General features: G+C 49.7%; 1 protein-coding gene across 5 annotated transcripts in view; it reads left to right on the top strand.

Annotated features, from left to right (window-relative positions):
* FRMD4A (FERM domain containing 4A) overlaps positions 1-21,791 on the top strand; it is a 391,047-nt gene extending 369,256 nt beyond the window's left edge. For all 5 annotated transcript variants that reach the window (XM_074573322.1, XM_074573323.1, XM_074573326.1 and 2 more), the window contains 9 exons: positions 97-230; positions 3,590-3,712; positions 6,870-7,098; positions 8,309-8,365; positions 8,849-9,086; positions 9,514-9,678; positions 11,507-12,366; positions 14,914-15,010; positions 18,964-21,791. In XM_074573322.1, the coding sequence (XP_074429423.1) occupies positions 97-230; positions 3,590-3,712; positions 6,870-7,098; positions 8,309-8,365; positions 8,849-9,086; positions 9,514-9,678; positions 11,507-12,366; positions 14,914-15,010; positions 18,964-19,066 (2,006 nt within the window). In that variant the 3' untranslated portion in view covers positions 19,067-21,791. The remainder of the gene's footprint in view (positions 1-96; positions 231-3,589; positions 3,713-6,869; positions 7,099-8,308; positions 8,366-8,848; positions 9,087-9,513; positions 9,679-11,506; positions 12,367-14,913; positions 15,011-18,963) is intronic.
* Positions 21,792-22,349: the final 558 nt, after the last annotated feature.

Raw genomic sequence — 22,349 nt, 5'->3', positions numbered from 1 at the left:
TTGGAAGGACTGCATCCAGGCTTTGGTAAAATTACAAGCACTCCAGATGTGTATTCTGCTGTCAGCTGGCCTAGTGAAATCATTGTTTATTGATAGGTTCCCAAGAGTCAGATAGTTCTCAGTCTGCCAAGAAAGACATGCTGGCTGCACTGAAATCCAGGCAAGAAGCTTTGGAAGAGACACTGCGCCAACGCTTGGAAGAACTAAAGAAACTGTGTCTCCGAGAAGCGGTAAGCAATGGACATTTTATAACCCCTAACACTTTATTGCTTGCATTGTTATAGCGTGCTCCGTGTTTGGAGGTGGTGTGGAGTCAGGAGAAGAAATTCCTTCCATAGTCACCTCTTGCAACACCCATTGTATAAAGATCTCAGGAAGGTCCAGCTCCAGATTGCAATGTCATAGGACATTTCCCCCTCAGAGAAGGGGACTCCATGTCAGCTTGGTACCCAGTTGGTTTGGGGCTAGGAGCGTGCACAGCATCCCTGTCTGCTGTTTGAAATTGTGTTTATGAAGCATTCAGCCAGGCTTCTTATTGTCTTTGGTGGGAATATGCACCTACCTAGATGGCATACGAAGGTTGTCCTGTATACAGGTAATCACCTCTCAAATGCTTTTGACTTCATTAGCAAAAAAAACCCCAGGCCGATACACTTTTTTTCTTGGAGCAGGCCTGATCTTACGTCCTGTTCTTCCCCCAGCACATTCTTACATACAGCACATAAGGTCTCATCTGCTCCGTGTAGTCTCCCTTCATCCAGTAAGGTCTAGTACTGCTGGAGAGCAATGGCAGTGTGGCGGCAGACCTTGTGAAGGGAAACCATTGTGGCCATCCCAGGACATGCAGGACAGCTCAGGAACTCATAACCTACTCACTCACCTGCCTGTTCATTCTTGGAGTACACAGGAGGCCAGTTTAGAGATCAGTTTAATGGTTGGGGAAATCACAACCCTGCTGCAGATGTGTGTGGAGGTTAGCAGCAGCGTACACCTGGGTCATTCAGCAATCCTCCTTTGCTTACCAGGCCTGAAAATCTGAATTTAACAACAAATCATGATGTGTAACGCAACAGGAAGCAGGCTGCGGACAGTGGGAGATCTTGCAATTGTTGTGTAATATTTGATGTGTGTATCTCGCCTTTGACAAAAATAGGGGAAATAGGTCACTGATTCAGCTGTCATTGCACTTTGTTTCAATTAGTCTATAGTTTTAATGCCAACAAGTATAAATTGTGGAAAATGCCTCTTAACAAAGAAAGTCAGCAGAAATCTCTGCTGCACCGGTGCTCATCCTTTACTCCACACAAGCAATCCTTTCCCACTTGGGAAGTCCTGGTTGACTTCCTCAAATGACTTGTGCTGATAAAGGTCACAGGACCAGATCCAGTCTCGTAAGTCCATCGAACACAGAGCTGAGATCATCTGCAGGAAGCAGTCACAAGCTCTTCCAGGGCTGATGGAGGTCTGGAGCGCTCTACTTGCCCTGGAGGAATTTACCACCCGTAAGCTAACACTGCCTGACTGCCTATGACTAATGCCCTGCAGCAGCACGCATGCAGAGGAAGATGTGCCTGTGCCACAGTTGCAGGAGCTCACAGCCCAGTGCCTTCGCTTTAACTCCAGCCCCGTCTGCAGTGCAGCCTCAGGCACTGCACGAGCAACTGGGATGCAGGCAAAAGCTCCCGCTGTGGCATGGAGCCAGTAGTAAGGAGCAATATCTCCTTAACGTGCTGCCGCAAGGCTGGCCAAGTCCATCTGTCAACACCTTAAGAGCTGGTAGAAAGTGTTCGTGCTTTCTGTAGATGATCCGAGAGAGGCAGTTGATGGACACTTGGAATCTGAGCCCATGTTGCAACCCTACAGCTCATCCATCAGCAACCTGCAGTTGGAAGTATTTCCTCTCAGGCTGCCCTTCGCCCTTTCTGCTTTGGCATGGGAATAGTCAAAACAGAAGGTGAAGGCAAACCAGGAGATAAAAAAGGGTTAAAAGTGGGGACATAATCAAATAAGCATGGCCAGAGCCATTCACAACAGTGGCATCAGGTTACTTCAGGCCATCACTACTCCAGTTACTTATTAATTTAGATTACATTTCAGGACTGTGCCTGTGAATACTTTTCAGCTTATGGAAGCAGCATGGTAGCACACATTAATTTTGTTCTACTCCAATCTTGGGCATCTTACAGATGATATTAACTCTTTCCCCACCACCCTGCTTCATATTAAATGACGGTATAATAAAGAAAATACCCTCGTTTCCCTTGGGAAAGGATACAGGAGTCTGTGTCTGCATGCAGTGCTTAGAGCCACATCACACTAGAAGGAATGCATTGCAGAAGAAAAGCTGAAATAACCCCACGGGGCTGGAGGGACAACACGGAATGGGACTCGTGAGACATTGCAGCAGTGCCTCTCGCAAAAGGGGGCTGTGCACGTCAGCACAGAGCTGTGCTGCAGAACCCATTTTGCTGGGAACTGCTTAAAGGAAAGATTTGAAAAGGCCAGGTCCTTGTTTCCTAGTGACCTGAAAAGAGCAGAAAGAAAAACCCCATTAGGGAGCGGGGGAGAGGCCAGGGCAGGCAGGGGCCCGAGCTGCGCGCTCCCATTAAGGTCAGCTGCTGTTCTTTGGGATTCAGATGATTTAGGTTACTCTGCCAGCTGAATCCTCTCAAGGCTGATGCTAAAGAACACAAAAGCCTTTTGTCCTTCGTGGGGAGACTTCTGAGTACAAGGACTTGGGCTGTGCTCATAGTGCCTTTTTCTGTAGGCATTTGAATGCCTTCAGTTCAGATATGTGTGGCTGTATTGTGTAGTCCAGAGGAAAAAACCCACAGCATTAACATCAGTAGTGGCGCTCGCTGTTTCCTGTGTTCCAGATATTCCTCCGTTCTGTGGGGTTTGCTTCGGATTTTGACTAAGTCTTTGCAAATAGCCCCATTATTCTGACAAAGCCTCGTCTAATATTGCTCCGAAGCTGTTCATGACATCACTGGGGTTTGGAAGGGGTTCTGATACATGAACTGTTATCAGACAGGTAACGAGGTACCAGGCACGGCTTTTAGTGACCATTTTCACTGCATTCCTCTCAGACACATCATGAATCAGGTGGGAATGTTTTTCTGTGCGGGTCATAACCTGCGCGGCTGTTGCCAGTGGGGCTTTCTGACTCAGCAGACCTGCATCCTGCAGGAAGGCTCTCGGATCTGCTCACCCCCCCTCTCAGAAGTAGCACAGCAGATAAAACCTCTTCTTTCCCGCTCACCCCGCAGCAGCGATGAAAGCATGCGTGCTGCAGTCTGTTCAGCCTCAGGCCCCAACGCCCTAGGGATGGGCACCACCTACAGACCTACCCTGGGCAGGCCACAAAAATCCGTATTCATGCACAAGGCTAAAGAAAAGCTCCCCACCCTCGGTGTTAGATCCTGGGACGGGTTTGCAGGGCTGGGTGCTCTCCTGTGTTTATCAGCTGGCTGAACTGGATATGGTGTTAATGAAACACTGTTGTTTTACGGTCGCAGTTCAAGAGCGGTGTTGTGCTTTGCGCTGCTGTAGGATTTCCCGGATCACTAACAGCATTTTCTGCTTACAGGAGCTCACAGGAAAGCTGCCACGTGAATACCCCCTAGACCCTGGGGAGGAGCCACCTATTGTAAGGAGAAGAATAGGAACTGCCTTTAAACTGGATGAGCAGAAAATCCTGCCCAAGGGAGAGGTGAGGCTCTGCCTTCCAGCGCCGTGTCCCCACCTCAGGTCTCTAAGACATCCAGCGTGCATCACACAGGAACCATCAGTCCTACAGTCATTTTTACTTTAAATGACTGTAGTTGGTCACAAAGTCTTTTTTTTAACATCCATCAGAACGGGGAAGCAGCGAGAGAGTTGGCGCCCTTAGTTCAGACTCAGAGGAAAGGTTAAACCCTCAGGGTTCAGCCCTGGCTTTGCTAGAGGTAACAGAAGGAGCTTGGGTGACCAACTGGACCACGACAGTCCAAGCGCTCTGGTGACCAAGTGCAGTGACTTGTGTGAGTAGGGAGCACATCAGGAGCCCCTTGAGCCACGTGAGCCCTGCCGCTGCCCTGTGGTGTTATTGCAAACAGCCACTTGCTTTCTGCTTCAGTAGCAATCCGAATTCAGATCTCCCCTAACGGGGAGAAAAGCATCACACTCATCCGTCTTAGCCTTGCAATAGCAAGATGAAAGCATTTTGCTCCCCAGTCCTTAAACAAAAGAGCCTTCGTCGCTACCTATGGGGAGCTGGAATTATGTTTTTCTAAGTTTGCCAGGGAGTGTTTGTTCTCTTCCCTTGCTCCCATAATGTGCTGGGTCAGTGCCCTGAACCGTGGCTGTGAAAACAGGCCTGCAGCAGCTGTAAGGCGGGACCGGATTCACAGAAAAGCTATTGTCTGCAGAGACGCATTTGTCTCAAGACACTTGTGTATATTCCAGGCTTGAGTTTCCTTTTTATTTTTGTAAGAGGAGAGACTGAAGCTGGTGTGACTGTGCGGTTTGAGGCTTGGTTCAGCCAGGAATTAACTGTTTGTCGTTTTGTTGGCATTTTCCTTCTGCTGAAAAAATAAACAGCTGGAGCTCTTTAGTTCTCTTCTCAATGGAGCCTGGGAGAGGAATTCCACCGAAGTCAAATATTCATGAACTAGCACATTTAATTAAGCTTTTCAAAGGGAAGCACGGCTTAGCTGAGTTACTCCTAAAACCCCTGCAGTCTGTTGGCTGCTCAGTTATAACCTGATCTCCAGCTTCCCCAGATCTTACTGCTACAAGGCAGCTTTTGGAGCCAGCGGGTGAGGAATCTCCATATTCCGGTGGCAGGGTTAGGTGGGGAGAGCGTGAAGGTAAAGCAGCTCCTCCCTGTTGCAGGCACTCTGCCTTTTGGCACCAGCAATCCAAACACGCTGACTCAGCTTTTCTCTACCTCCCTTTTCATCTGTCGAAGTTTAAGTCTGTGTTGAAAACCATAAATTTCTGTTCTCGAAGAATGATGTTGAGCTGTGTTTATTTGGCTGCCAGTTTGAGAGCATTTAGAGGGGCCAGCAGTGATTTTCATGCGCTTTTCAGCAAGTGCAGACACTAGAAACTCAATTTAAAACCAAAGGTGAAATACTCCCTCAGTCACGTAAATCCAAGACTGATATTACCAACTGTGACAAGGACCAGGAGCAAGGCACTTCTATCTGAAGGCAGATGATAGCCCTCATTTTCTGAGGCCTTATTTATAGTGGCCTCAGTGGAAGAAAATAGACAGTTATGGCCAGAAGGAAAATGAGTATGTTTTTTCTAAGATATACTGAATGATTTAGAACTGAATCTGTGAAGGTCTGAAATGGCAGCTCACATCAAACTCTGTACCTTTAGTAAGAGCCTTGTCAGAGCAAGACTCGCAGGGAAGGGTCCTATTGTATTTTTTGGTAATCGCAGCTACGTGGTCTGTAATTCCTGACTCTGGGAAGGACCGTGCCGGAAGGCAGTAAACCAGGTTCCAGGCCTTAAAACTTCATGGCGTCAAATTCACTTTTAATAAGTTTGGCGCTGATAGAGCTTATAAACTCTTCAAAGCAAAAAGTGATCTGTTAAAAAGATGGGGGGAGTGGGTTCAGTGTTCAGTAAAGTGAGGGAAATTATAATTATAGATTTAAGGCAATGCTGCTTCACCACTGACAGCAAAGGGATTTTTTTAAGCCGGAAGCCCAGAATAAAAACTTCAGTCTGATTAATTCCCACAGCATCAGCTCTTGCAGCATGCACTGCTGCTAAATGAAGAGAAAGAATTTGAATTTGCATAACGGGGATCTCCGTGAATACGTGGCTGTCAGTGCTTGTGATGTGAACTCCCACCATTCACTAGAAGTAAAAAAGCTTGGCATTTTTTTCCCTAATTTGCAGTGTACTGTGTTCCCCTTTCTAGCAGATAAACACCAAAAACTCCATCAAGCTGGGGAAGGTAGCCAGATCCATTGCAGATTAGCAAGTACCTTTGAAGCTCACACCTGGGCTCCTGGTCCAGACCAGGAAGCTCTATATCAGCTTCTGTGTTGGCATAAATTGGCCTAAATCTCTTGACTTTGGAGGATAACTAAAAATCAGTAGGTAGCTTCCAGGGTACACCTGGTTGCAGTTAAAAACTCTGCTGAGACTCTGCAAGGGCTAGTGTTGGAGACACTAGTCCTTTCTGGTGCACAGAAAGCTTGCTGTTATACACCGCTCACTCTGAAATCACCCGCCTGGCTTGTAACTCGAGGAGGCAATTTTCTGGTGCAATCAGTTGCAGCAGCCCATAATTACTTCATCTCATACTCTCCCCTGGATTTTGACAGCTACACACCAGGGAGGAATTAAGCCATCTTCGGCATTTTTACCCCAAAGCGTTTGGTGGGTGCCAAGCAAACCTGTCAAGAAGGTTAAAGCTATAGCTTTGCATCAATGCGTAGCACTGATATCAAATGGGGCTCAAATATGGAGATAGGAAACAAGGAGAAGGAGCGGGTGGGAGGCAGGTGTTACCCATAGATGGGTGGAAAAGGATGAACATGTCAGCAGTGGGGCACCGTTGAACTAGGCCATGTTGAACTGCATAAAAAGCCAAACAGCACAGGGGGGTTAGGACTGGACCACACATGTCCTCCTCGTATAGGTCATCCCTACCATCGCCACCAGCACCCAGGCGCTCGTGTGAGCAGATGAAGGTGAGGTGGATGTGCTCAGGGAGGCCCTGATATGAGGGGGACAGCCTGATCGTGGATGCTTTGCTGATAGAGAGCCTTGGTTGGAGGCCACTGGCCAGGTTCTGTGGGAGCTGCCCCATAGCTGGGCCGGGAGAGTTTGGTGGTAGCCAGAATCCATTTGCCTTTTCCCAGGAGGCAGAGCTGGAGCGCCTGGAGAGGGAGTTTGCCATTCAGTCCCAGATCACAGAGGCTGCCCGGCGCCTTGCGAGCGACCCAAATGTCAGCAAAAAGCTGAAGAAACAGCGGAAGACATCCTACCTGAACGCACTGAAGAAACTGCAGGAGATCGAAAACGCCATCAATGAGTATCGCATCAAATCTGGAAAGAAGCCAACCCAGAGAGCCTCCCTGATCATAGATGGTAAGCGGGGCCCACGGCATTGCTGAAGGGTCTGTGGAGGCCAGGGAGCAAAATTCTTGCCTTGAACTCGTGGCTTGAGGCACAGATTTCCCCTCCCTCCTCCTCCCTCTCCTGTCTGGAGGACTCCACGGGTGCTGGCGGTTGGGCTGTCCTCTCCCATGCTGTCAGATGGGTGTCCGGGCTGCGTGCCGTGCATTAGGGGTGTGCTGGTTCACAGCACAAGCAGCAGTGTCACGCTGTAGATTATAAGCATGTCAGGAAAGCAGACTGTGACTCCTTTGTTCACCTATAAAATCGCTCCGTTACCGTCTCCTCCGGAGTGGTGCTGTACAAATGTAATTAATGTTAGCAGATTGGGGTGAACTCTCTAGCTGAAAGGCATCTGTAAAATCAAAGTGGTAGCAGTGTCATTGCTGTGTTCAAATGCTTTTTTTCCTTTTCTTTTTTTTACAATGTAATTCTCAGAGCGCTTTATGGTTTACTGGGTTGTTGATTGGTTTTTCATGAAATCCATTAACTTTCTGCTATGGTTCTTTCTCCCTTGCTGATTTTACCCTTTCCCTTTGACTTGCAGAGCTTTTCTCTGTGCCTTTGTAGCAGGAACTGAGATTAGAGCTGCTGTATTTGTGACCTGGGTACCAAGTCGCACCGCAGTCAGGGATAACAGCCAGCCATGAGGACAAGGGACGGGGGAGGCAGCTCAGATGTGTGCACACTGAGGACATAAGAGCTTCTCCTGCTGCTACAGAGGATGCTCAGAAAGCATTTCCCTGAATTGCACAGAACTGGTACCGTGTGTGGGCCTTTAGTTAGCAGCAGGATGATCATTTTAAGAAGGCAAGAGATCAAACCCAAAGTCCTTAAGGCTTGAGATATAAATCTCGCTAATGGCACCGTGCCATTTTGCATCCTCTAGGGATCTCAGCTCTCTGTTGTGACTCAGTCTTAATCCCCATTAATTGAAAAGAGTTAGCAGATCCTTGAAAGGCAGCCTGCTAGTGAGAGAACCGGCCCGCAGCTCTGCCCTCCGAGACCGAGAGTGGGCTGAGTCAGTTGTTTGTAGGAATCTTGTCTCTCAGCTATGTGAGGAGGAAGACGTGGGTGACTGCTTAAGGCTAAGACTCAGTGGACAAAGGTCACGGTGCAGTTCAGCACTCAGTCACTGCGATTCTCAGACCATCTGACCATCTTTTTATTTTCTTCCCCTCAGAAGGAAACATTGCCAGTGAAGACAGCTCCCTCTCGGATGCCCTTGTTCTCGAGGATGGTATGTTGACTGCTTGTATGTTCTGGAGGGCAGGAAGGAAACAGGGAGGGATGTGTGAACTCCTGATTGACACTCAAAATGCAGGAACTGCTCTGTGTAATAATCCACTCAAACACCTCTGTACCAAAAAAACCTTGGTTTCCCTTGACTCCACCTTCTAGTCAGACACCAAACCTGGAGCAGTGAGCATTGCCATGGTTACTGCTCTGAATTCTTTCAAAAGACAGTCCCAAAATGCCTCCTCATTTTCTCTTAAGGTTTCAATTGTTTAATGCATCACACACTCTTGCTGGCTGTTCCCTCCCAAAATGGGAATGTCAGCTGGCGCATTTCTGAAAGTTGGGTCTTCAGGTTGCTCCTGAACGCAACCAGGGGAAGCAGGGTAAGGAAGCAGGCTCTGGAGGTGTGATGGTGTCCCCCAGGATTATGCGGCCATTGGAAGTATCACACAGCCATCACCTCTCTCCCATCTTCTCTTCACAGAGGATTCTCAGGTCACCAGCACAATATCCCCTCTCCAGTCCCCACACAAAGGACTCCCTCCCCGGCCACCCTTGCACAACAGGCCTCCTCCTCCGCAGTCGCTGGAAGGTCTCCGCCAAATGCATTACCACCGCAATGACTATGACAAGTCCCCCATCAAACCCAAGATGTGGAGCGAGTCCTCCTTGGATGAACCCTATGAGAAGGTCAAGAAACGCTCCTCACACAGTCATTCCAGGTAAGCCAGCTATCTCGAAGCTCCATCACAGCGGTATCCTCCGCTTTCTGGAGGGACAGGTGTGAGCCCTTTCAAAAGTTACAAAGCCATCCCTTACCAAAAGGAAACTTTTAGGTGTTTTGGCCAATAGGCACGTCATAAAAATAGGCTGCAGCCACGTGCCTGCTGCTTAGTATCTCAATGTTATTTTTGAAAAACGCTTAGAAAGGAAGGATGGTGAATCATCTGGGGGCTTTGACAGGGCTTGGCCTTGACCTCCAGCTACTGCAGAAGCACAAGCTCTGGGACGCAGCTCAGAGCAGCAGCTGGCCCAACTCCCACTCACCCCTGCAAGATCACAGGCACGTGCCTGAGATCTGGAAAGAGGCGTGGGAGCCCCTTCCCCAAATTCCTGCCCAGGAACTGAAGCAGGATGTTTGTTCTGCAGCAGTCACAAGCGGTTCCCCAGCACCGGGAGCTGTGCTGAGGCAGGAGGGAGCAGCTCGCTGCAGAACAGCCCCATCCGGAGCCTTCCCCACTGGAACTCCCAGTCCAGCATGCCGTCGACACCGGATCTACGGGTACGCAGTCCGCACTACGTCCACTCCACGCGGTAAGTCTTCCCAGCTCCGGCCTCACCTTGCTTACCCTGTAATAAATATTCTCTGCTTTAGCTTTGCCCCAGGATATGAATTAATTCCCAGTTTGGGAAAGGACACAAACCAGTGCTATTCAAATTAGAGGCTCGTGTACTGTTACCAGTAGGGAGTCTCTCCTGAACTGAGATCCTGAAATCACTTCAGATAAACGTGATCCTGCCCCTTATCTCTCCCTCAAAGTAATCAAGTTTTTCTTCTGCTGGGACCTTTCATCTCGAGGACTGTTTATAGGCACTACAAACCCCACGCCACTTTTAAAAGGGATGTGGTGCCACTGCTAAATTCTGCAGTAAATTCCTCCATGGATCCAGCTGGAGAGAACGTGTTGTTTCTTGTCTGGTACAAAATGTTGGGTAGTGTTAAGTCTCTCTCACAGATAAAATGTTTGCACGTGTGTGATCTTAAGTGTAGAGAAAGCCTCCATAAAGCAATCCATCCAAGGATCCAGGTGGCAGTGGAATAAGCCCAGGGTTGACAGAGGAAAGAGCTGAAGTGCGTAAGGGAGAGGATTTGATGTGTGCGGCCCAATTTGACTCCAATTTTCAGCAGGATTTCTACAAACTGTTCAGCTTCGTTGCTGTTTTGCTCTCGTGGCAAACTCCGTGGACACTGCGGGAAGCAGAGCTGAGCCAAAGCAGTGTGCTGTTAGGTATCCTGCACTAAGGGCTAATGGTAACATCATTTAGCTTGGCATAAATCAAGAGTCATGCCAACACATCCAACTCAGGCAGAGACGATAAAAGGTATTAAGGCCCTGGGTTGTTTGTTACAAGTTTTTGGCTGGCAGTACCTTTCAAGAGTGCAAAATTTGTTAACACTGGAGCCAAGCTGTGTGAGAAATGAGCCTGGCACAGGGCTTGAGAAGTGGCCTTGACCGTGTAGGGGCCATTTGGGTGTTTGAAACAACGATTGCTCAGTCTGTAGCTCATTCATGAGCTGCACACCCTGGCCTTAGCCATTCCTCATGCGGGTGGGTGACTCATGGCAGCGTGTTCCGGCTCCTTGAACAGATGGCTGAAGCTCTCCAAACAGCCAGGGTGAATAGAGACCACCCAGACTTGGCTGTGAATCGAGCCTTGTAAACTAGCAATTCGGGGTGGTTGCTTGAAGCACTGTCACCTACTGACAGTCTTACACGTGCTACTCACGGCTAGGCCCTGGTAAAACCTAGCTGCTTCACAGAGGTAACTTTTTCAAAGGCCAATGGACAAATCGGTGCATTCTGGGCTACGTATGGGCAGTCCATCTGTCCATCTCTCTTACAGCGGATGGATTGTACCTGTGCAGAGCATTCACAGGCCACTTCCAAGGGGATCCCACCACCTCTGAGCTTCAGGTCTTGGGATTTGCAGAGGTGGAGCGAGGTGAACGTGGTAGCACAGGGATGGTGCTGATCCAAACAGCTCTGCCGTGGGGCCACACAAGCAAAGCCGGGGCTTGAGGTCGCCAGGTTTTGCCCTTCAGATTGGGTCTTTCCCGGGGTGGCAAGCCACAGAGGAATCAGGCTGGGCAAGGGTTTATGTCCCACATGGTGCTGCAGACTGAATGCTACCCCCAAGGAGAGTGGAGAGGAAGAGGAATAGGACCTAATCACCCCAAACCCTGCAGCAGGGAAGCAGGTTGCTTTGCAGGCAGAAGCTCCATGCAGTGCTGGAGGAGTCCGGGTTTTCAGTGCCCTTATAGCCACTTGCTTGTGAAGCTGGCCTTGTATGCAAAAGGGGATGGCGAGTGCTTCGTCCTGTAGACTTACGAGTTTGGATTTTTTTTCCCTGGTACCTGCAGGTCGGTAGACATCAGCCCAACCAGACTGCACAGCTTAGCTCAGCACTTTAGACACCGGAGCTCCAGTTTGGAGTCGCAAGGCAAGCTCCTCGGCTCAGAAAATGAGACAGGGAGCCCCGATTTCTACACCCCAAGGACTCGTAGCAGTAACGGCTCTGACCCCATGGACGACTGCTCTTCCTGCACCAGCCATTCCAGCTCTGAGCACTACTACCCTGCTCAGATGAACCCCAACTACTCCACCCTGGCAGAGGACTCCCCGTCGAAAGCCAGAGAGCGGCAGAGGCAAAGGCACAAATCGGCGGGCAACCTGGTCTCTTCCAATTCAGGGAGCATGCCCAACCTGGCTGCGAGGAACGGGACGGGACATCACCGCGTCTACCTGCACAGCCAGAGCCAACCCTCCTCCCAGTACAGGATCAAAGAGTATCCCCTGTACATCGAGGGCAGCTCCACACCCGTGGTGGTGCGGAGCCTGGAGAATGACCAGGAGGGACACTACAGCGTGAAAGCACAATTCAAAACCTCCAACTCCTACACAGCGGGGGGGATGTTTAAGGAGAACTGGCATGGGGATGAAGTGGACTCCGTCAGGCTCACCCCCTCCCGCTCCCAAATCATAAGGACTCCATCTCTGGGCAGGGAGGGCCATGAGAAAGGCTCGGGTAGGACTGCCGTGTCGGACGAGCTGCGGCTCTGGTACCAGCGGTCCACGGCCTCCCACAAGGAGCACAGCCGCCTCTCGCACACGAGCTCCACTTCCTCGGACAGCAGCTCCCAGTACAGCACATCTTCGCAAAGCACCTTTGTGGCGCACAGCCGGGTCACGAGAATGCCTCAGATGTGTAAAGCAACATCAGGTGAGAGCCAGGCCCCGGGCAAAGGGGCGGGAGGGATAGGGGCTTTATGCATCCCGGATTCATGCCAGGCGTTAACCTCCGTCTGGAAAGCAATGCCAGACCGTAGCACGTTATCTGGCCTTCACATGCTCCTCACCAAGCCTGTAGGCATAACACTGGGTGCCAAGCCTCCTCCAAGGCACTCATTGAGTGAGAATTTTCCATGGAAATCATCACTTTGCAATGATGGGCTCAAAAGACAGGGAGGGACCGAAGCCCTGTTGTTGCCAGGTCTTTCCTCAGGGTTCAGTGGGGTTTGGGTGATGGCAGGAGGGACTGAATGTGAAGAAGCTGCTTCACAGTGCGAGGGGGTCACTCTCAGTAGTCACAGCAAGGGGAGGCTCGAAGCAAGCAGGGGCTCAGCACAGACTAGGAGAATGCATGTCCTCGGTGGAACACCAAAAGCATGAGAAAGGTTAAGTGGGGAGCATCCCAGCCCCTCCACCCCCCTGTGAAAATGTTTGAGTGATGACATCTTTGTGTACTGCCGAGACTTGGGTTTCCCATGCAGCGTCAGTAGCTGTGCTGATAATATCCTGAAATTCAGAGCGCTTAAGTTTGTGCGGTGTTATGCCTCTGTGTCATGTACAGAGCTTTGCACTCTTCTGTGCTGTTAATATTAAATGGTAAGAAAACAGTCAAATTCGTTAAACTGAGGAGGCCGCTCTGTGTTATGGAACAGTCCAAGGTTAAATATTTACTGGCCATCAGTCACCGCTGGCCCAGCCAGTTTGGATAGATCAAGGACTTGCTAAAAACCTGAATCCAGCCCTGTGTGGATGGGATTGCTGGTTAATCAGAGCTCGCACTGTGCCCATCCTCACCCTTCCACATGCCTCAGCCTTGGCCTGGGTAACACCATTACTCCGGCCTCACTTGCTGCAGGCCCCCACAACCTCCCTGAGCAGACCAGTGCATCGTCCACCCGTGCTGGCTGTTGGTCTTCTGGCATCCCAGCATCATGCCTGGTCCACAGTGGCCACCACGCTGACACCAGTGGGGCTTTGTACTCGCTGTCGACTCCAGCGTGGAGTCGGAGAGGCGATTTAACACCGGGCTCCTCATGGGCCACTGACATCTGCCTGAGAAGAGGCTGATTTATGAGTGATGCCAGCGCTCACAGGAGGCCCAGATGTGGACCAAGACACAATCAAGTAAGTGGACCAAGACACAATCAAGTAACTGCTGGAACTGCTCTGTGTCTCCATATGAAAAATTTGGTTTTCCTCCTTTGATTAATTGGCATTTCAAGCAACACAAAATGCTTGAACACTGGAAAGTTTTGCCTTGCTTAGCTTTGGAAACCATACCAGTTCACTTAGGTAATCTAGAAAGGAAAATGGTGGGGATGGGGGGAGACCACGTAAAAACTGCTGTCAATCAGTCCATTTCCCCACCCAGCTGGGTCTTTAAATGCGATATCTGGGCAGCGCAGTGGTAAGTGTGTTCAGCAATCACAGCTTGTCTTGACCAGTTGGCGGACTAGATTGGTTTTACGTTCAGAATCAGCTCCCAATTACAGTTGTGGGAGGATACTGACCTCAGGGGCTATCGGCTCCAAGGAGCAGATTAAAATTTGTTTTTCTCTTCAGGTGTCCTTTGGCAGCAGCTAAAGAGTTTAACAGCACAGAAGGGGATGCCAGGTAGAAACATCCATCATTTTAGCTGATGAGTCCTAGCCGATAGGTCTATTGGACTTCATGCTGTCCTTCGAAGAGGATCATACTTCTAGGCATGTGTTAAATTTAGAGGAGGAAAGATCAGTCATCTGGATTTCTTAGGTAAACCCTCACTGGGGAAACTCCCCCAGGAACCACTGCCAATGGTACATTTTTAGTTCAGCTTCCTTCTGTCTTCATTCAAGTAAGATAAGCCACCTTCTGGTTCCATCGTAGTAGGGTCAGCAAAGCCCAACTTCAGTTTATTACAGATGCACAGTGAAAAATAGTTTTAGGTTTTGAATCTTCAGTGTTTTCTTCCTCCTTTGCACCTGAAGCAGTGTACTTGGACAGACTCTTGCCACTGCCAGCCCTGGCTCCTAGGGACACAGAGCATCTCCTACCACCCCTGGAAGCAGGAGGCTGAGCCTGATGACCTGGGCTTCTCCAGTTCAGGTCCTGTGGAGATGCGCAGCCAGGCCCTACCAGCCCAGGCAGCAGCAAAACCGATGGGCTTTCATGATGGGAGAGGTGCGGTGTCTCCCAGGCAGGCTCAGGAGAGTCCAGGTTGTTCTATTCAGCTGGAGGCTGGGCTGAAACAAAGCATTCCTGCAGAGCTGAGAATGGATCCGGCCCGTGATGCAGCAGTGTCAGCAGCAGGCTGGCTGCTCCCATGCCACGGTCAGGCGCAGCCATCCAGGAACAGGATGAGGTCTGACTCCCAGGCTGTGTTTACTCACAGCAGGACACGTTTCTGCTGGTCTCACCAGCTGCTGCTTCTGAACCACCCTGACCTTTGCGCCCTCAGCTCACCATTTATTTTTCTCTCCACCCTCCGGTTGTTTTTCAGCTGCCTTACCTCACAGCCAGAGGAGTTCAACACCGTCGAGTGAACTAGCAGCCACGCCGCCAGGCAGTCCCCACCACATTCTCGCATGGCAGACTGGGTGAGTGTCCGTGGGCTCGGGTTAGAGAATTCACCTCGCTCTCCGCTGGGGAGAAAAACCTCCCCGCACACAAGCAAAGGGAGAGCGCAGGTATGGGGCACATTTTCCAGGTGCTCCATGGCCCGCACCCAGGCAGAGCATTTCCAGCCTCCCACCCGTGCTCTCGGAGCGGTGGAGCTCTGGTTTAGGCTGACCAAGACATGGCAGTGCCATCTGCACCCAGCAGCACTGCTCCGAGCGGTGCTGCATCCTCAGGGGAAGAAGCCTTGCAGGTTCTTCCTGCTCAGTCTCCTTCCTCCAATTTTTCAGATGTCGAAATAGCTGATCTTTTTTTTTTTTTTTTTAAGCAACCATCATGCTGTCTGTCCAGACCAAGGAGATCTTTGTTGTAAAGGCAAGGTTAGGTGTCTGCCATATTTGTGTGTGCAGCAACCGCATTTTTCTGCTAGGTTTTCCCTAGCAATATGTCTCTTAATGATTATTAAGTGCATCTTTTTTCAGCCACCACTAACTAAATGTGCTTCACCAAAGCGTGAGTGAGTCATTACATGCAGGTAGCCATTACTCATGTAAATATAGTAATTGGGTTCTTTGGCACCTCTTTGTGCGGCAGGGAGTTCAAGGAGTAAACAAAAAGCCATTCGCAAGCTCCCATGAGCATTCTCCAGCAACCTCATGTAATTCTGTCCTGCCACATGAAATAAAGATCATTTCCAGATCCCATCTAACTCAGCACGTCGCACATTTTTGGATCTAAATGGAGTTTGGTGAGATCAGCTAGAAAGTGTCAGACTGCGGTCCTCAAAATACTGTAGGGCCTAGAGTAGGAAAACAGGTATGATCCCCCCGAGTTGTGAATTGGGACCGGTAACTTTGCAGACATTTCACTGTGCAGCCACTGGAAAATCTCATGCTCTTTAATTTCTTCTGGTCACCTCTGACCAAGTTTGACCTCTGGTTTTACTCCAGCACTGCCCGTGACTGCACGTTAAAATGGAGATGGGGAGAACCATAACCACAACCCCCTTAGGCCTACCTTGGATTTTAAATTCACAGATTTGACATCCAGCCTCACGTGGTCTTTGCATGCGCTTCCAGCTTTAGAACAGGAGAATTTTCCTGGTCCCGTTTTACAAGAAGTCAAGGGATCGTGAGATAGACGGAGTGGTAGCTCTTTACTGTATACTGAAATTGCCGGTATTAAGGGTTTGAGTCTAGACTCAAATCTTAGTCTCAGTCTCCATCCCAATCCTAATTCCTCTAAATATCTCTGTGATGACCAGAAGTAAAACTGGTGAGCTGCCAGCTGAGAAATCCATTTGGAAAATCCCAACTTTTCTTGTTTTTCTATTCAAGAAAACTCCTGTGCCCTGTCCCTCGTAGCAAAAATGCGTCAAGCCAAATTCTCAGCTGGGGAAAGTCAAGTTATCCAGATTTATAGCTTAGGCCCTGCACCAACAACCAGTGCAAAGAGAACTGGAGACAAATCAGCACTTATTTCATTCCCGAGTGTAAGACCCAAGGCGTATGTGTAAATACAGTTGGAGCAGATAAATTACAGTAGGAGCAGATAAATTTTGCCATTAGATGCACGGCACAAACTCCCCCACCGCAGGAGCAGGCTCTGCCCTCCCAGCACGACTGAAAAGATGGATGGTTCTCCCCAATGTGTTTTTGTGTCACTAACTTTTTTCTAAAGACGATTCATCAACTTGTTTCCCCACTGGATTAATAAGCTCGTAACAATGTCTGTGTCACTTCTTTTCTTTAACATTTCCTCTCTCCTCTTTCCTCCTTTTTTTGCTCTCCTTTGTTCAGAGAAGCAACAGACAACTCACCCACTATGGATGAGTCTCAGTCTCCAACCCACCAAAGTACTGATGAATAGAGGTATAGTAAGGGAACGTTTTGTTCTTTCATCCTTCCGCCTTACAGTCCGTGAACACAGTGCGAATAACTGGCATCCCGCTGTCCCACAGGAGCAGCCCTTTTAATTGGGGGCCTGTTTATTTGGCAACAAGGCTTCCTTCAGCTCTTGGAAGAACAACTTGAAAGCATCTCGAAGCCCTCTCTGTGCCTTTTCAGCAAGTTTGCAGCTGTGGCGCATTCCCCTGTGAAAGAGGACTTGGGGCCAGCCCGCCCCGCGTTCGTGCAGAGGTTGAACGGGCACAGAGAGCAGGCAGCAGGGACAAATTTGTGGCTTGGGGACATTTCAAAGCAGCATGGGCAAAAGTACTGCGGGGAGGGTCTGGGGAGATGAGCTCAGGCAAAACGGGGGCCTCGGGGGAGCTGGGCCGAGCTCCCGGCAGCGCTCCAGCCGTGGCACCCAGCACCCCTTCCTCCACCTTCCCTCGGCAGGGCAGAGCTGTGGAGCAGAGGCTGTTCAGCAGCAGCAGCAGCGAGGCGTCCTGGAGTGAGGAGCAATCCTGGCCCCGTTCCTGTGGGAAGACAGAGGGGGAAGGGTGGCGGGAACAAAAAAACCCTTAGAGTATTTCTATTTTAATTAAACTGCCGTGGTGTCTGACGCTCTCATTTGAATCTACAACCATTCGCGGCTGGCATCTGTCAAGTATTTCAAGGCCAGCTTTATAGAGATAACCCATAAACCTCCGGACTCCAGCAGAGAGCTGGGAAACAAAAGGCTCTTTAACATGCAGACGGTGATGCCCTTGCTCAGGTTCCTCCCAGACACCGGTCCCAGGGAAACCAGGTGGAAAACAGGGCAGGGGAAGCAGGAACTGCCAGGCTGCATCAAGGCGTGAGCTCAGTCCTGCGAGGAGGGGAGGGAGCCGAGGAAGGAGCGAGAACTCACAGTTAAAACAGACAGAAAATGCACCTCCCACTTTTGGCCTCCAAACAATCTCTAGTCTGGAAGTTGGTTAAAAATCGGTGTGAAGGAGAGACATCAATTCTGAATATTACTATGCAGATACAGCAGTCGCTTTTCAAAATATCAACAAGATTTTGATCTCGGGGTTTTCCTCTGGGAAGGAGCTCGGCAGACTGAGCCAGGAGCTGACCCTCATCGGAGTTTTAAGATAAATAGCAAAGAAAATTCCCATAAACATTCTCATCTGCTCTGTGCAAGCACACAAAAAGCTGTGCAGCAAAAAAAAGCAGTAGCTCGTCACGAGCAGTGCCACAAGATGGGGACTGGGCTACCTGTGACAAAACACAGTCCTAGCCACATCGGACCTGGCACCCTCTCACTAGTCACCTCCTAGCTCGTCCCTGGAAAGCCGTGTAACTCTGGGATTGCCAGGTGATGCACGAGCCTCTGCCCGGAGCAGCAGTGCGACAGGAAAGCACCACCACCCTCCTCCTTCCGCGTTCCCAGGAGGTGCTACAGTCTGTGGCCAGGAGGGCTCTGCGGACGTGCTCCCTGGAGAGCATCCTACTAAAGAAACCTCTTTACTCCAACTTATTACCGGCCAGGAAAGCAAGACAGAGCCCCTTAGGCCAGGCAGAGCGCTGCTGCTGTGCCCCGGGAGGGAAGAGGCCGCAGAGAAAGCAGAGGCAGGTGTGGCACCACGTGTGCTGGGACGGGCACGGCCAGTGGGGTCGGCCACAAGCTCTCACTCTCCAGCAGCGCTTCGCTCTCTTACAGTGCATCCCGCCGGCAGCAGGCTGAAAGCACAGCACTTCTGCCTGTTGCTATTCCGGCGTCGTCCAAAACTCAGGGCACCCTGCCCGTGGAGAGGCTGCTGGAGCTCAGATTTCTCCTGCCTCCTTGCACCAGGCAGGTTGCTGGGGTGAATGGGACTGCCGGGCAAGAGCAAACTGGGTCAAAGTGGAGCCTTGCATGCTGAGCCCACCCCAAACGCCAGCGCTGGGGGTACCTGCAGTGGGGGGTCTGTGAATATCCTGCCTTCCTTCCCACCCGTAAGATGATGTTTTATGTTGAACTTCCCAGGAGCTCTCGTCGTCCTAACGAATTTTCCTTTCTCCTGCAGGAGCTACAACGATAGCTGTTTCCTGGATTCTCCCCTCTATCCAGAATTAGCAGATGTCCAGTGGTATGGGCAGGAAAAAGCCAAGCCTGGGACTCTAGTGTGAACCCCTGACCTCAAGTTAATCACATCAATGCCATTCTGAGATCACCTCACTGCCTCTCATTTGCCTTACCCAGATGCACTGTCACCCAGCACCAGCTTCAGCTCTAAGCACTTTTCTCACGATGCAATTCAAGGCGACATTTACAGAACTGGCCCCGAGACATCCACCACCACAGCGACGGAGCGCAGCGCATCCCATTGCCAGGCTGGTGCGTGTCCCTCCCGCGGCCCGCAGGGCAGGGGGTGCAGGTGAGCAGCCATCGTCATAGTCAGTCGGCGATTCCAAAAGTGATTTTCCTTCGAAACGATGGAAGCCTTTCAAGGCTTACATCAAATCTTTACTGTTCTGTGGCACGTAACAGCAGTAAGCTTTCCATGACCGGCAATCTGAAGCCAACAGAGCATTAGTTTAAAAGGGGGGAGGGAGGGGTAAAATAGGACAGAGGCCGAGAAATGGGTATCGTAGTCCTGAAAGTGCGTCTGTTACGAAAGAGTAAAATCCCGTCACTTCAAAGATGCGTCAGAGTCTCGCAATCAGATCTGCACTGCCAAAGATCGCCACACCAACGTCAGCAGGATGAGTTTGCTCAGCAAGTTCTAGCTCGCATCTCCCTCATGTAACTCAACGGCAGACACGACCATCTCCTCTAAAACAGCATTTCCTTCTTCGTTTTGAGCCCACCTACGTGCAAGTAAAGTAACCCCATGTGCCGAAGACACACCGAAGGTCTGGGCTGGTATCGCAGCATCGCTGTCTGCAAGCTACTATTAAACTGGACAAACAAGGTTTACAAAGGCGTTCTCTACCGCAGAGGCAGGTACTCACCCCATTGCTCTGGCTGGCGCAGGTTGCACACCAGTACATCGAGAGCTTGGGGTCGTGCTGGTTTAGGGGTTTTTTTCATACTCTGATGAAGATCAAAATTGCCAAAAAAACCCCACCTTTCTACAAAGAGATACAGCCAATAAATTCTAATCTTATTTCTGCACAAAGCGTTAACGTGAAATCAAAGGGAAAGCACATCGCAATCTAATTGACACGGTAAAGCTGCATTAACGTATCTGTTCCGCTCATCTTCCCTTCGTTAGCACCAGTGTAGCAAAGGGCTCGTCACCCGCCGTGCTGCCCGTGTGGGAGAACCGGTCTGTCGGGAAACGGAAAGGCTCCGCCGCCGGGTTGAACAACCAGCAGACTGGGCAAACATTCCCATTGCAAGAAGCGACCACAAGAAAGAGAAGCAACTAAATGAGGTGTTGGACACGAGCGAGAGCTGCCGGCTGATACCGAAAGGAATCGTAGCAGAGCGTCATGGAAGGAGCTGCAAGTTTACACATACTTTTGAGCAATGCTTTATACACGTCAAGCCATGGAACTTTTAAAAAGGCCTCAAAGACACTTTTGTAACAAACAAGTGCACAATCTAGGTGGATGTTGAAGCTGGCACGTCTAGTCTTCACTGCGGTGCTATGCTGTTTTTATTGCCACTAGATGGGGGGAGGTACCCGGCCTTCCCCCATTTGTGCGTGCAAACGATGATTTCCTATGGGAAAGGCATTAAAAGAAACGGCTGGAGGGGGCTACTTTGTGAAAAGCAGAAACTGAAGTTAGCTTTAGTTTAAGGAAAAAAAGAAAAAAAAGAAAAAAACAAAACAAACAACAAGAAGTGCGAGTGTGTGTGCGTGTGTGTGTTCCAAGAATAACAACAGCGTCTACCAGACAAAAGTAGGGCGAAACGTTGAAAATTAAACACCGCGACTTGGGGGGGCTGCCACACCTTTTTTCGGTATTAAGGTTGCTGGAAAACTGCATTCCAGGCTTGAAAAGAGAATGGGTTCTTCGTAATTAGGCTTGGGAAGGTGATGGGGTTTCTAAAACTTGATGCAGGCGGCTCACGCAAATACCTTTCTGCAGCACGTAGTATTGGCAGCGTCTGCCGGGGTGCGCCGCGCCGCTGGCTCGCAGTGCTGGGAAGGCGGCGGGGGGTGGCCTTGCGGGGGTGAGGACGACGGTGGGGAGCAAAGGCCGGCATTTGTCCAGGGAAACCCGCAGCAGAGCCAGGAAGGAGAAACTCTTTCATGTTCACGCCTGAAGCGTAAGTGAATTATCCCTCCGAAAAAGAATAAAAAATAAACAAGCATAGGGTTGGTTTTTTTTAATACTGGCAAAGGGTCCTTTGGGACCCCCGCGAAGAATCGCCGCAGGAGTATGACCCCCTTTGACCGGCACCGAAGCCTCGTAGCCCATCGCCGGAAGAACAGGCAGCGGGGAGATTGCACCCTTCACCTGCAAAACATGCAAAATGCTGTTTTCACCATCTCTTTGTGCTTTGGGGTCTTTAACAGGGGAATTATTTCAAGCTCCTAATTGGATTTGGAGCTGGATAAGAGATAGTACCGATTCGTGACATTTACTGATAAGATTCGGTAGCTAAAGTGAAAGGTTTAAATAAGGACCAAATTAAGCATCAGCAAGTCATTTAGCCCACGGATTTTTAGGGGCTCTGAGCAACTGTCTGTTTTCTTTTTAATTTCCCTGGTAAGTGGTTTGGGGTTGGTTTTGGTCGGTTTTTTGTTTTTTTTTTTCTTTCTGTGTACCTTCTTTTAATTAAAAAGAATTCAACAACAGCGGCGCTATGAGGCCTCTGGGCACTACAGGAAGAAACATTAATTCCTCCAAGACCAGATCTGCAGTTTTGCAGCAAAGGTTAAAAGGTGGCAGCCCTGAAATTAGGAAAAAAAAAAAAAAAACTAAAAAAAAAACCAAACTAAAAATAAAGGGTTAGCCTGAATTGCAAACAGGCTGGAGTAGAGAAAAAGCTTTCTAGAAAACCGGCTTGAGTTTTGCTTTGAGTTCTGCTTTTCTGTTTTGCAGTTGAGGCACACGTGAGCAGCCAGTCTGGTAGTAAAGACAGATTAAGTAAAACAGGTTTTACTGTTTAGCTCAATTCAATTAAACACAAATGTACATAAAATGTTAATCATATGAGATTAACATATTTAAGTATAACGCGGAGGGGTGTATACATAGCTATTCTATACAAGCACTTGACTACCGACTTAACCCCTCCTTTACTTCCTTTTTTTTTTTCTTTTTTTTTTTTTTTTTTTTTTAATTTTTCAAGGCTCCATCTGTCGTAAAGCCACAATCGCGTTGTTAAGTCTCCACGTCTGACGCTCCCTCTGTTCAGCCGGGGGCCGGGGCACGGTCGGCGCGCTGGGAGGCAGGGTTTATTTTTAAATGATATTATATGCAGTCGAGTGTTGAAAATGTTGAAACAGTCCCA

The sequence above is a fragment of the Larus michahellis genome, chromosome 1 (assembly GCF_964199755.1).
Source record: "Larus michahellis chromosome 1, bLarMic1.1, whole genome shotgun sequence".
In the NCBI taxonomy this organism is placed as follows: Eukaryota; Metazoa; Chordata; class Aves; order Charadriiformes; family Laridae; genus Larus; species Larus michahellis.
The sequence above is the reverse complement of the archived record's forward strand: the minus strand, read 5'-3'. Positions and strand labels throughout refer to the sequence as shown.